This window comes from Branchiostoma floridae, unplaced genomic scaffold (genome assembly GCF_000003815.2).
Source record: "Branchiostoma floridae strain S238N-H82 unplaced genomic scaffold, Bfl_VNyyK Sc7u5tJ_1439, whole genome shotgun sequence".
Classification (NCBI taxonomy): Eukaryota; Metazoa; Chordata; class Leptocardii; order Amphioxiformes; family Branchiostomatidae; genus Branchiostoma; species Branchiostoma floridae.
The window spans coordinates 1,455,618-1,468,179 of record NW_023365716.1 but is presented as its reverse complement, the minus strand read 5'-3'; the positions used below and the strand labels follow the sequence as shown (position 1 = coordinate 1,468,179).

At 42.6% G+C, this 12,562-nt stretch overlaps 6 protein-coding genes across 7 annotated transcripts in view; all 6 read left to right on the top strand.

Moving 5' to 3' along the window:
* The window catches only part of LOC118407709 (zinc finger protein 501-like), a 482,642-nt gene that overhangs the window by 21,276 nt on the left and 448,804 nt on the right, over positions 1–12,562 (top strand). The gene's annotated exons all lie outside the window — the stretch shown is intronic.
* The window catches only part of LOC118407616 (zinc finger protein OZF-like), an 83,989-nt gene that overhangs the window by 34,435 nt on the left and 36,992 nt on the right, over positions 1–12,562 (top strand). The gene's annotated exons all lie outside the window — the stretch shown is intronic.
* LOC118407646 (zinc finger protein 782-like) lies at positions 2,898–4,639 on the top strand. Its single transcript, XM_035808160.1, has 3 exons — positions 2,898–2,942; positions 3,453–3,520; positions 3,831–4,639. The coding sequence occupies exon 3, from the start codon at positions 3,836–3,838 to the stop codon at positions 4,532–4,534; it is 699 nt and encodes a 232-aa protein (XP_035664053.1). The 5' UTR covers positions 2,898–2,942; positions 3,453–3,520; positions 3,831–3,835; the 3' UTR covers positions 4,535–4,639.
* On the top strand, positions 4,690–5,702 carry LOC118407722 (zinc finger protein 501-like; the record flags this gene model as incomplete). The annotated part of the gene is made up of 1 exon (XM_035808241.1): positions 4,690–5,702. A coding segment is annotated over one exon (561 nt), but the record flags the coding sequence as incomplete, so codon positions are not given.
* On the top strand, positions 8,706–10,246 carry LOC118407721 (zinc finger protein 431-like). Its single transcript, XM_035808240.1, has 2 exons — positions 8,706–9,803; positions 10,216–10,246. Exons 1-2 carry the CDS (start codon positions 8,776–8,778, stop codon positions 10,244–10,246), a joined length of 1,059 nt encoding a protein of 352 aa, XP_035664133.1. The 5' UTR covers positions 8,706–8,775.
* The window catches only part of LOC118407625 (zinc finger protein 501-like), a 2,237-nt gene continuing 1,576 nt past the window's right edge, over positions 11,902–12,562 (top strand). Inside the window, exon 1 of the mRNA XM_035808130.1 lies at positions 11,902–12,036. The gene's annotated coding sequence lies outside the window, so the exon portion shown is untranslated. The remainder of the gene's footprint in view (positions 12,037–12,562) is intronic.

Below are 12,562 nucleotides of genomic sequence, written 5' to 3'. Positions count from 1 at the left end.
GGGGTGGCCCATGTGTTGGACCAACCCCAACTTAAAACTAGCAAGTGTTGGAGCTGTAACGATATGTGATGGTAACTTATTCCAGGCATTTACTGTTGTTGGGAGGTAGCTGTTTCTGTACATTGTAGAGTCTTTGCTAAATCGGGTTTATTCTACCACAAAACAGATGATCAAAACCTATGGAGGTGCCAGTAGTATATGGATTATGTTTCCCTGTACCTTAGTAGTCAGATGTTGCAATGTTACTTTATGTATTCTGTTTTTATTGAGTCAGTTAGTGCCTGAATAAAAATATGTACCCCATCGAGATATTCGAATTGTGTAACTGGAATAATCTCTTGTGCAAGAATTACTAGTGCAAAATTCGCACTCTTTTCTGGTTTGCAAAAGAAATAAATGGACTATTGTAACCCTTATTTTCTTATCATCATTTCAGAGATGGCGGAGTCCACGTGTGAGCCTCTCATTAAAGGGCTTCATGCGGAACAAACTGCGAACGAGACGCACATCAAAGAGGAGGAGACAGGAGACACTGGATGGCAACAGGATAAAGAAGAGAACGTGCTGTGCAAGGAAACGTACATTGAGGACCAGGAAAGGTACAACACAACTCTACCAACCGGACACCCATGGAACGAGACTTACAACAGTTGGGAGCAGGTAACAGACACGGGACGGCAGCAGGACGAGAAAAGGGACGTTCCAAACGACGAAACGTGCGGTGTAAGAACAGAAACGGAAGAACCCATCTGTGAGGTTTCTACTGCAAACTTGTGTGCTGGAAATTCTAGACACCCTGGGAATGAGGTGCACGATACCAGACACCCTGGGAAGGAGAGTACCAGCAAGGAGACCCAGACAACAGACATGGGCCTGCAGCAGGAAACGTGTGATGTGAACTTTCCCCAACCTGACAACACATCAACCTCACAGGTACAGGAGATCAGAGGCAGTATGGGAAGGCATGTGGTTAAACACACTGGTGAGAAACCCTACATGTGTGGGGAGTGTGGGTACAGGACAGCTTATAAAGGATGCTTATCTCGACACATGAGAACCCATACAGGAGAGAAACCCTACAAATGTGACCAGTGTGACTATTCTGCCGCACGGAAATCCACTTTGGACAACCATACACTAGCAAAACACACTGGTGAGAAACCCTACATGTGTGGAGAGTGCGGGTACAGGACGGCTGACAGGTCTACCTTATCCCGGCACATGAGAACCCACACGGGGGAAAACCCCTACAAGTGTGACCGGTGTGACTATTCTGCAGCAGTGAAATGCAATCTAGACAATCATATAGCAGCAAAACACACCGATGAGAAACCCTACAAGTGTGACCAGTGTGACTATTCTGTAGCACTCAAATCCCACTTGGACAGACACCTAAGAAAACACACCGGTGAGAAACGCTACATGTGTGGGGAGTGTGGGTACATGACAGCTTACAAGTCTGACTTATCCAAACATAAAAGAACCCATACAGGAGAGAAACCATACAAGTGTGATCAGTGTGACTATTCTGCAGCAGACAACACCACTTTGACCAATCATCAAAAAAAGCACACGGGTGAGAAACCCTACATGTGTGGGGAGTGCGGTTTTCGGACAACTCGGAAGTTTATATTGTCGGCACATATGAGAATCCACACAGGGGAAAGACCCTGCAAGTGTGATCAGTGTGACTATTCTGCTGGACAGAAAACCGATTTGGTCAAACATGTAAGAAAACACACCGGTGAGAAACCCTACACGTGTGATGAGTGCGGGTACAGAACAACTGACAGGTCTACCTTATCTAAACATATGAGAATCCACACAGACAAAAAACCCTACAAGCTTGGTCAGTGTAATTAATTTCTAACCCTTCACAGTTGCGGCCAAAATGACACTACCTGTGCACGTATCTGTTACAGTAATCTTTAGGTGCTTTGTATGTTGGAGAGGACCACAGTAAGAGCAAGTGTTGTGTTTGTGGGATCTTTAGTGTGACTTTTCTACAGTACAGAAATCCTCCTTTAACCGACATGTATGTAAGAAAACAAACCGGTAAAAAAGCCCTACATGTGCGGAGTATGGTTACAGGGCAACTGAAGTGTATAAACACATAAGCATATAAGAACCCACATAGGAGGAAAACTATATAAGTGTTATCAGTATAACTGCTTTGCAGCTAGAAAATCTCAGCTTTGTCTACTTTTTTTTATGCTACAAACCTGGCAGACGTTATGACAAATGTTCCAGATAGAGAGCTTGTGTAAAATAGCTCATCGGCTAATTGACGTACTGTATACGTAAACGTCATCGCCTCATAGAGGTTGGTTTTGCATCTAGGATAGTTTTAGTATCTATATAGCAAGACATACTTGTTTTATTGTGAGGAAAAATCTTCAATTAATGTGTTGTTTTCGCTCAATGTAAACATTTTAAAAACTTTTTTAACCATCCGAATATTTCTTTCATCTATATCCGAAAGAATAACATCTACAAGAATACGCACTTTGTGTATACTGTTAATATGCATGTACTTGGTACATGTCTGTTTGTACACTTGTATTCTTAGTATTTGTAGCTGATAGCAATTTATGTTATTCTAACATATTTGATAACTTGGTTTTGATTCTAATAAAGCGCTGTCAAAATAAAGTAAGTGAATGCAAAGTCTATGATTTTATCTTGTGTCGTACCAGTTTTAGCGTTAAACATGTAAAGATATTATCAATGTGGCTTAATAGAGTAAATCGTTATGCGGCGATTTCTGGTTTGACCTATTGCGAAGTGAGTATCAGGTTTGTGACCTCTAACCTTTTGCCTGGACTAAGCTGACGTCCGCCATTTTGTTTTGCGTCTTCGACTTTGATTTCATCTCCGAAGAATTGTCGAGATTTTCGGAATTACAGAAGCCGTGGAGACCTTTTAACACCATACACCTACAGGTAAGACATGTGGTTGTCTATAGTGCTTTCTGGTTGGTGCTAGATTAGCGACGAAATATAATTAGAAGTGTGTTTGTGGTTGGTATTTTGATGGGGAGGGGGGCTTGCACTACTATGTTTGTCACACCTGACTTTCTCCCCAGTCTTCAATACCCACAGTCCTAGTACTTTGTAGACCCCGTGGCGCAAATAGATACTGCGTTCTGCTACAATATCACACCTGACTTTATACCCAGTCTTCAATAACTTCAGTCCTAGTACTTAATAGATCCCGGGGCGCGGATAGACATTGCGTTCTGCAACTTTGAAACTTTCTATCCCAGACAGAATTTCTGGGGATGGCCGAGTTTGAGGCCATGTATGTTTGCCATTTCTCTGTTCTTTGCCTGTGCATGTGTCAGTTGATCCTAACGAACGCATTTTTAATGACTGGATGTGGACTTGGGCAAGAGAAGTCTTTGGGGAGGCTTGTTGGATTCTTTTACAAATAATGGATTTATGCTGTTCCAGGTTGCGGCGCCCCTCCCCTGCATCCAGAGAGAAGCTAGCCTCTGATTCGGCACCGTTGTCATACTCAGGTATGTGGTTTTTATAAGGTCCCGTTTATGATAAACATCATTTATTTTGACAAAACGTCCGTCACATGGCACCCCATATGTAATTGCTTATATAGTAGAACAATATATAGTAATATTTTCAAAATATTAGATTTGTCTCTTGAAATTTGTTTTTTTTTTCGCCTTTTAAGACCGGAACACCTGGGAACTTGAAATGCAGGTAGAAGATTTGGAATTTTTTAGTTTCCAGGTAAACACAAAACATAATGCTTAATTTTTTATGTCACAGTTCTAGGAAGAAGTTTTTATTTTATAATATATCCCCACACAGCAAAAATGGAAGATTCCAGCTGTAAACATTCTTTGGTAGAACTGTGTGTTGAACATCCTGGGAAGGAGATGGAATGTACAGAACACTCTGGGCAGGAGATGGACCATCCTGGACAATCTGAAAACGAGAGTGGCCACACAGATCACCCTGGGGAGGAGAGTGGCCACACAGAACACCTTGGGGAGGAGAGTGGCCACACAGAACACCTTGGGAAGGAGAGTGGCCACACAGGACATCCTGGGAAGGAGAGTGGCAGCAGGGAGACCCAGACAACAGACATGGGCCTGCAGCAGGAAACGTGTGATGTGAACTTTCCCCAACCTGACAACACATCAACCTCACAGGTACAGGAGAGCAGAGGCAGTATGGGAAGGCACGTGGTTAAACACACCGGTGACAAACCCTACATGTGTGGGGAGTGTGGATACAGGACAGAAAGAAAGTCTAATTTATCCCGACATGCTAGGACCCATACAGGAGAAAAACCCTACAAGTGTGACCAGTGTGACTATTCTGCTGCACAGAAATCTGCTCTACAAGATCATCTAACAAAACACACTGGTGAGAAACCCTACATGTGTGGGGAGTGTGGGTACAGGACAGCTCAAAGGTCTAACTTATCCCGACATATGAGAACTCACACTGGAGAAAGACCATTCAAATGCGACCATTGTGACTTTTCTGCAGCACAGAATCTACTCTAGACGAACATCTAACAAAACACACTGGTGAGAAACCCTACATGTGTGATGAGTGTGGGTACAGGACGGCTGACAGGTCTACATTATCCCGACACATGAGAACCCATACTGGAGAGAAACCCTATAAGTGTGACCAGTGTGACTATTCTACTGCACATAAACCCACCTTGGAGCAACATCTAGCAAAACACAGTGGCGAGAAACCCTACATGTGTGGAGAGTGCGGGTACAGGACGGCTGACAGGTCTACGTTATCCCGACACATGAGAACCCACACAGGGGAAAAACCATATACGTGTGACCAGTGTGACTATTCTGCGGCATGGAGAGGCAATTTGGCCGCGCATTTAGCTGCAAAACACACCGGTGAGAAACCCTACATGTGTGGGGAGTGTGGGCACAGAACAACAACAAAGTCTGACTTATCCCGCCACCTGAGAACCCACACAGGAGAAAAACCGTACAGATGCGATCAGTGTGACTTTGCTGCAGCACTGAAAGTCAACATGGACAGACATTTAGCAGCAAAACACAGTGGTGAGAAACCCTACATGTGTGTGGAATGCGGGTACAGGGCAACTCAAAAGGCTCACTTATCCCGACATATGAGAACCCACACAGGTGAAAAACCCTACAAGTGTGACCAGTGTGACTATTCTGCAACACAGAAATCCACTTTGGACCGACATCAAAGAAAACACACAGGTGAGAAACCCTAATGTGTGGGGAGTGTGAGTAAAGGACAACAGGAAGGTCAAACATATCTAGACATATGAGAATCCACACAGGCAAAAAAAGCTACAAGCGTGGCCAGGGTGACGAATTCTGCCCCCTCACAAATGCGGCCAAAACGACACTTCCTGTACATGTGGTACAGTAAAAAGGTGCTGTGTATGTTGGAGATGGCTACAGTCAGAGCAAGTGTTGTGTTTGAGGGATCTTACAATGTTGTAAAGAAAGACACGTTGATGAGAAATGAGCTGAAATCTGTAATTTTCTGAAGCTTTGGTGACGATTGTTTTCTTAGTCTTAAGGAACATGAACATTTTGTAAAGAACACCGCACAACACGTGTAGTAGTCGCCAAATCTTAGAAGTTATAGCGATAGGAAAAGTGTGATAGTTGATAGAAAATGTTCTGTATATAAAATCATTATAGTTGTTTCGTACAATCCTATGGAAGTTGTGGCATGTTTGTAGCTAACCTCTAATTAGTAAGTAATCAAGTTGGAACCTGAAATCTTGGGATCCTGGACTTTCTGGACTAGTTGGATCGTGTGGCGCAATCGGTGTTTGACCCAGACCCTAGAGGTAACGGGTAAAAAACCGCTAATGGGTCACCGATGTGTTATGCCGATATATAGATACAGATACAGACCTTGTGCCATTGGGAAAGGCACATTATACGACTTTACTCAGGTGAAAATGAGTACGCAGCTTCGGTTAGGACTGTCCCTCGGATAGGACGTTGACTGGAGGCCCCGTGTTTGGGGAGAGCCACACCCCACGCACGCACACACTTATCGAAAAGAGTAGGTGTACTTCCCGGTGTGAGTGGATCAAAACCTACAGTCCCGTGGCCGCACCTGGGGTAATTACTGTCGTATGGAGGTCACCTGAGTGGCGCCGAATGGGTGCTCGCTCCAGACCCTTAGCTTGCGATTCAGCCCCAGGTGCGGCCATGGGACTGTAGGTTTTGAGCAACTCACACTGGGAAGGACCCTGCTCACCAAGTGTGGTGGGTTCTTTAACGTGCTCGAAGTGTGGCTCTCCCCAAACACTGGACCTTCATTCAACGTCCTATCCTAGGGACCGCCCTAACCGAAGCTAGGTACTCGTGCTCCAATAGTACACCTGTGTAAAATCGCCCCTAATATGCACCGTTAAGATAGTTTTAGTACATGCATCTCTCGGTATTGATGTATGCCTTTCTGTTTGTGAAAATTTACCATTTGTGTTGTTTACACTAAGTTTAAAAATGATCATATGAGTATCATAATCATTTTCCGAAATTTATCCGAAATAATAACATCTACAGTAATACGCGCGCTATGTATAGTGTTAATATGAGTGTACTTGGTACATATAAGTAGTTTGTAAACATAAATTCTTAGTATTTGGCGTAAAACATGGTATATTACACATAATTGAGAACTTGGCGTAATTTTGGTAAAGTGAAAATAAAGCTAGCGTAAAAAAAAGCCCATGATTTTCTGTTGATTTATATCGTTTTACAATCCTAACTCCCTTGTTGCCTTAGCAGTTTTACAGTTAATTTTTCCGGTCTATCGTCTAGATATGTAGAGATATGTAGGATTGTGGTGTTTTCTTGATTAACACAAAGATTTATGAAAATAAATGAAGTGTAAAGAACGCCAAATATGTGTGGTAATTATAGTTCAATAGCGGCATAGCCGTCGCAGTGTTTCAAATTCTGAATGTCAATTGAACAATAGATCCTGGGCAAAGCAGCCTTAATGCCAGATTTCAACTTGATTTGAATAAAAGTCAGACGCGTAGAAATAGAGTCAGAACGTTTTTTTTTTTTTCGCAGGTTCAAAACCAGAAGATCAAAGCGTTATGCAGCGATCTGTGGTTTGACCCATCGTCCAGGTTGTATCAGGTTTGTGACCTCTCACCTTGGCCCTGTCGGTGATCTGCCCGCCATTTTGTTTGGCGTTTTCGTCGACGTGTTCGACCTCATCTCCGAACTGACGCGTCTTGACTTAATTCCAGAAGTCGTGGAGACCCCTAACCACCATAAACCTACAGGTAAGGCCCTTGGTTGTCGTTAGTGCTGCCTGGTTGGTGCTAGTTCAGCGCTTAATTAGAATTAGAGGTGTGTTTGCGATCAGTATTTGATGGGGAGGGGGGCAGTGGAACTGAACTATGCAGAGCTATGTACCTGCGTGCATATATGAGGTTACAGCAAGTAAATTGTATGGATGTCTAATATTAAATTAAACTAATAATGGTTGCCAGTTATCGACTCGTACCTCCAATTTACTGTCACAAACGGCACAGAAATCACGAAATGATAGATGAAGTGCCCCGATAATGGTTTATTTGGCCGTGCAAACGCCATGATACGAAAAATGTCCTGTGGTTTCCACCTGATACCAGATGGCGTTAACAGTACTACACTTTGTATATTTATTTGTCAATTCTTCTATTAAACACATTGTAGAGTCTTTGCTTAATCGGGTTTATTCTACCACAAAAGGATGATCAAAACCTATGGAGGTGCCAGTAGTATATGGATTATGCTTCCCTGTACCTTAGTAGTACTTTATGTATTCTGTTTTTATTGAGTCAGTTAGTGCCTGAATAAAAATATGTACCCCATCGAGATATTCAAATTGTATAACTGGAATAATTTCTTGTGCAAGAATTACTTGTGCAAAATTCGCACTCTTTTCTGGTTTGCAAAAGAAATAAATGGACTATTGTAACCCTTATTTTCTTATCATCATTTCAGAGATGGCCACGTGTGAGCCTCTCATTAAAGGGCTTCATGCGGAACAAACTGTGAACGAGACGCACATCAAAGAGGAGCCGACAGGAGACACTGGATGGCAACAGGATGGACAAGAGAACGTGCTGTGCAAGAAAACGTACATCGAGGACCAGGAAAGGTACAACACAACTCTACCAACCGGACATCCATGGAACGAGACTTACAACAGTTGGGAGCAGACAACAGACACGGGACGGCAGCAGGACGAGGAAAGGGACAAAACGCGCGGTGTAAGAGCAGAAACGGAAGAACCCAGCTGTGAGGTTTCTACTGCAAACTTGTGTGCTGGAAATCCTGGACGCCCTGGGAATGAGATGGACGATACTAGACACCCTGGGAAGGAGAGTGACAGCAGGGAGACCCAGACAACAGACATGGGCCTGCAGCAGGAAACGTGTGATGTGAACTTTCCCCAACCTGACAACAAATCAACCTCACAGGTACAGGAGAGCAGAGGCAATGTGGAAAGGCATGTGGTTAAACACATGGGTGAGAAACCCTACATGTGTGGGGAGTGTGGGTACAGGACAACTTATAAAGGATGCTTATCTCGACACATGAGAACCCATACAGGAGAGAAACCCTACAAATGTGACCAGTGTGACTATTCTGCCGCACGGAAATCCACTTTGGACAACCATACAGTAGCAAAACACAGTGGTGAGAAACCCTTCTTGTGTGGGGAGTGTGGGTACAGGACGGCTGACAGGTCTACCTTATCCCGGCACATGAGAACCCATACAGGAGAAAACCCCTACAAGTGTGACCGGTGTGGCTATTCTGCAGCAGTGAAATGCAATCTAGACAATCATATAGCAGCAATACACACCGATGAGAAACCCTACAAGTGTGACCAGTGTGACTATTCTGTAGCACTCAAATCCCACTTGGACAGACACCTAAGAAAACACACCGGTGAGAAACCCTACATGTGTGGGGAGTGTGGGTACATGACAGCTTACAAGTCTGACTTATCCAAACATATAAGAACCCATACAGGAGAGAAACCATACAAGTGTGATCAGTGTGACTATTCTGCAGCAGACAACACCACATTGACCAATCATCAAAAAAAGCACACGGGTGAGAAACCCTACATGTGTGGGGAGTGTGGTTTTAGAACAACTCGAAAGTCTATATTGTCGGCACATGTGAGAACCCACACAGGGGAAAGGCCGTACAAGTGTGACCAGTGTGACTATTCTGCTGGACAGAAATGTGATTTGGACAAACATGTAGTAAAACACACCGGTGAGAAACCCTACATGTGTGGGGAATGTGGATACAGAACAGCTCGAAAGTCTGACTTATCCAAACATATGAGAACCCATACAGGGGAAAAACCTTACAAGTGCTACCAATGTGACTATTCTGCACCACAGAAAAATCACCTGGACCTACATCTATTAAAACACACTGATGAGAAACCCTACATGTGTGGGGAGTGTGGGTACAGGACAGCTTTGAAGACTAATTTGTCCCGACATATGAGAACACACACGGGAGAGAAACCCTACAAGTGCGACCAGTGTGACTATTCTGCTGCACAGAAAGATACCTTGGACGCCCATGTAGCAACCCACACTGGTGAGAAACCCTACACGTGTGAAGAGTGCGGGCACAGTACAACTACAAAGTCTCATTTATCCCGACATATGAGAACCCACACAGGAGAAAAACCCTACAAGTGTGACCAGTGTGACTATTCTGCTGCAGTTAAATCCAGTTTGGACCAACATTTAGCCAAACACACTGGTGATAAACCCTACATGTGTGAAGAATGTGGGTACAGGACAGCTAGGAACTTTGATTTATCCAAACATATGAGAACCCATACAGGAGAGAAACCCTACAAGTGTGACCAGTGTGACTATTCTGCTGCACAAAAACAGCATTTACACTCCCATCTAGCAAAACACACTGGAGAGAAACCCTACATGTGTGGGGAGTGTGGGCACAGAGCGGCTCGAAAGTCACACTTAATGGTACATATGAGAACCCACACTGGTGATAAACCCTACAAGTGTGACCAGTGTGACTATTCTACTGCACAGAAAGGCATGTTGGACCAACATCTAATGAAACACAGTGGTGGAAAATGTGTGGAGAGTGCGGGTACATAACAACAACAAAGTCTAACTTATCCAAACATATGAGAACTCATACAGGAGAAGAGCGCTACAAATGTGGCCAGTGTGACTATTCTGCTGCAAAAAAAATCCTCCTTTAACCGACATGTAAGAACGCACACCGGTAAAAGGACCTAGATGTGCGGGTACAGGGCAACTCAAATGTCGAACTAGCCAAGCATATAAGAACCCACAGAAGAGGAAAAAATACATGTACAACTATGTTTTTAGTGTTGATGCTGGCATCTAGGACATCTCACCGTTATCTACTTTTCAGAAGATTTCCTGTAAGAAACTAAATCCACAAGTGTGGCAAATGTACAGCAAACACTACATAGTCCATTTACCTACAGATCATGGGGGGGGGGGGGGGCAAGACAGCCAGCTTAATATTTTAAAATGTAGCAAACAGCTTTAAATGAAAGAGCTGATATTTGCGACAGGTGTAGAGCAGGCAACTTTGTCCTTTTGAAACGTTAAAAGCTGTAGTGTGTTAGACCCCGAATGGAATGTTAATTTTTGTTTTTATCTGTACCTGGGACTGAGACTGACTTCTTTTTTTTTTTTTGGAAACTTTGTTTATTCATGAAAGCTCAAATCGGCCTACTTTGTGGTAAGGAATTTTACATGAGAGGCAGACATGTCCCAGTGAGCTTGTGAGGATTGTAGCTTATGTGCCGGACCGGACCGATGGAGGTTTTGTACACATAGTTTCAGTACTTTGGCATTAACTTACTCTTTAATTTTACTCTTTAATTTTACCTCATACTATATAGATATAGATTTTGTACGTTAGATAGTTAAAGTGCCTAGGGCCATAAGCATAGTTATGCACTTTTGTTTTGTGTTAAAGTTAATCACTTATTTGCTTGTGACATTATGTAAGAAAACCCCCCTCCCCTTTAAATAGCATTGTAAAGACATACAGATAGATGTAGGTTTTAGAATCGGATTGTTTCGATACGATATTTGTTTCTTTCTTCAATGTACGCATGTCGGTGATAATTTGAAAACTGGAACATTTATAACATTGATATATTTACTTTATATACTATTTTTAGACTTTATTTTATATTTTGTAGAACGATGCCAATTATACGCACTATAGATGTACTTTTGTATTCGTTTTCTTTCAGCTTATAGCAATATAGATGATACTGACATGTTTAAAAAAAACTTTGCATAATTCTGGTAAAGTTTTAACTCAAAATAAAATAAGTGTAAGCAAAGACAGCAATTTGCATTGATGTTGGTTTATATCGTCTGATAATTTTGCCCTCGCAGCTTAAGTTATGTAGACATTTTTTACCAGGGCAGAAGAAATACCATGATTCTCAGAATAAGTGCAAACCAAGTCAGAATAAGGTGTTGATTCCAATCGTACTCCAATAGCACCCTTGTGGAAGCAGAGAACTAAACGTGAAATAAGGAAGAAATTCTGTGCATATCGGATTCCACCTGGCTTGGCCTAACCGTCAAAACCTAACAGAATCTGAGACGTATTAATTGAGGTAGAACGTTTGTTTTGTTTATTGAGGAATTTACATTAGTCTTGAAATACATACACTACTCTTTTCGTAGTCCTCTTTCATAAAGGACATGAGTTATAACCACTATTATTTAATTTATAGCGTTATTGTTGCTTGATTCAAAACCTGGAGAGTAAAGCGTTATGCGGCGATCTTTGGTTTGCCCCATTGAGTATCAGGTTTGTGACCTCTCACCTTACCCTGTTGGTGAGAGCTGACGTCCGCCATTTTGTTTTTCGTCTCGTCTTGCGTTTTTCAAATCCTCCAAACTGACGCAATTTTTACCGATTTGTAGGAGTCTTGGAGACCGCTTACTACCATATACCTACAGGTAAGACGTGATTGTCGTTAAAGTGGCCTGGTTGGGGATTGTTCGGCGGCGAATTATAATTAGAAGTGTGTTTGCGATCGCTAGCTGATGGGGGAGGGGGGTGGCATGCCACCAGCCACAAATCAGCCCCACAAACCTGCACCTAGAAAATGACCCCCTTCCCTAGTGCCTAGAGTCCTCAACATAATGAGGTTTGGCGCTTGAACGAAGAAGAAGAAGAAGTAATAATAATAATGACAATGACAATGACGTTCATTGCATATTCATGCCGTATTAGGGCTAAATGTAGTAAGTTACTTACAGAGAGAATGATAAGCTATGCTATGTCCTACATATATCTACGTTTTGCATGCTTCTTGCCTTTTCTTAAAACAGGTATAAATGAATTTACAGAGTTCTTCTATTACATTGAAGTTAGCTGTTGACATTAGATATTTGAACAGGCCTTTCTTTGCTAGATGTGCATATTGAAGAGTTATATAATAATAATAATAATATCTGGTGTATTTTGCCAGCCAGTAGGTAC

Coding starts and splice junctions, on each gene's coding strand:
- LOC118407646 (XM_035808160.1), top strand. CDS start 3,836: ATGGAAGATTCCAGCTGTAAACATTCTTTGGTAGAACTGTGTGTTGAA.
- LOC118407721 (XM_035808240.1), top strand. CDS start 8,776: ATGAGAACCCATACAGGAGAAAACCCCTACAAGTGTGACCGGTGTGGC. Junction 9,804..10,215: donor CATTTAGCCAAACACACTGG/TGATAAACCCTA, acceptor GAACTCATACAG/GAGAAGAGCGCTACAAATGT.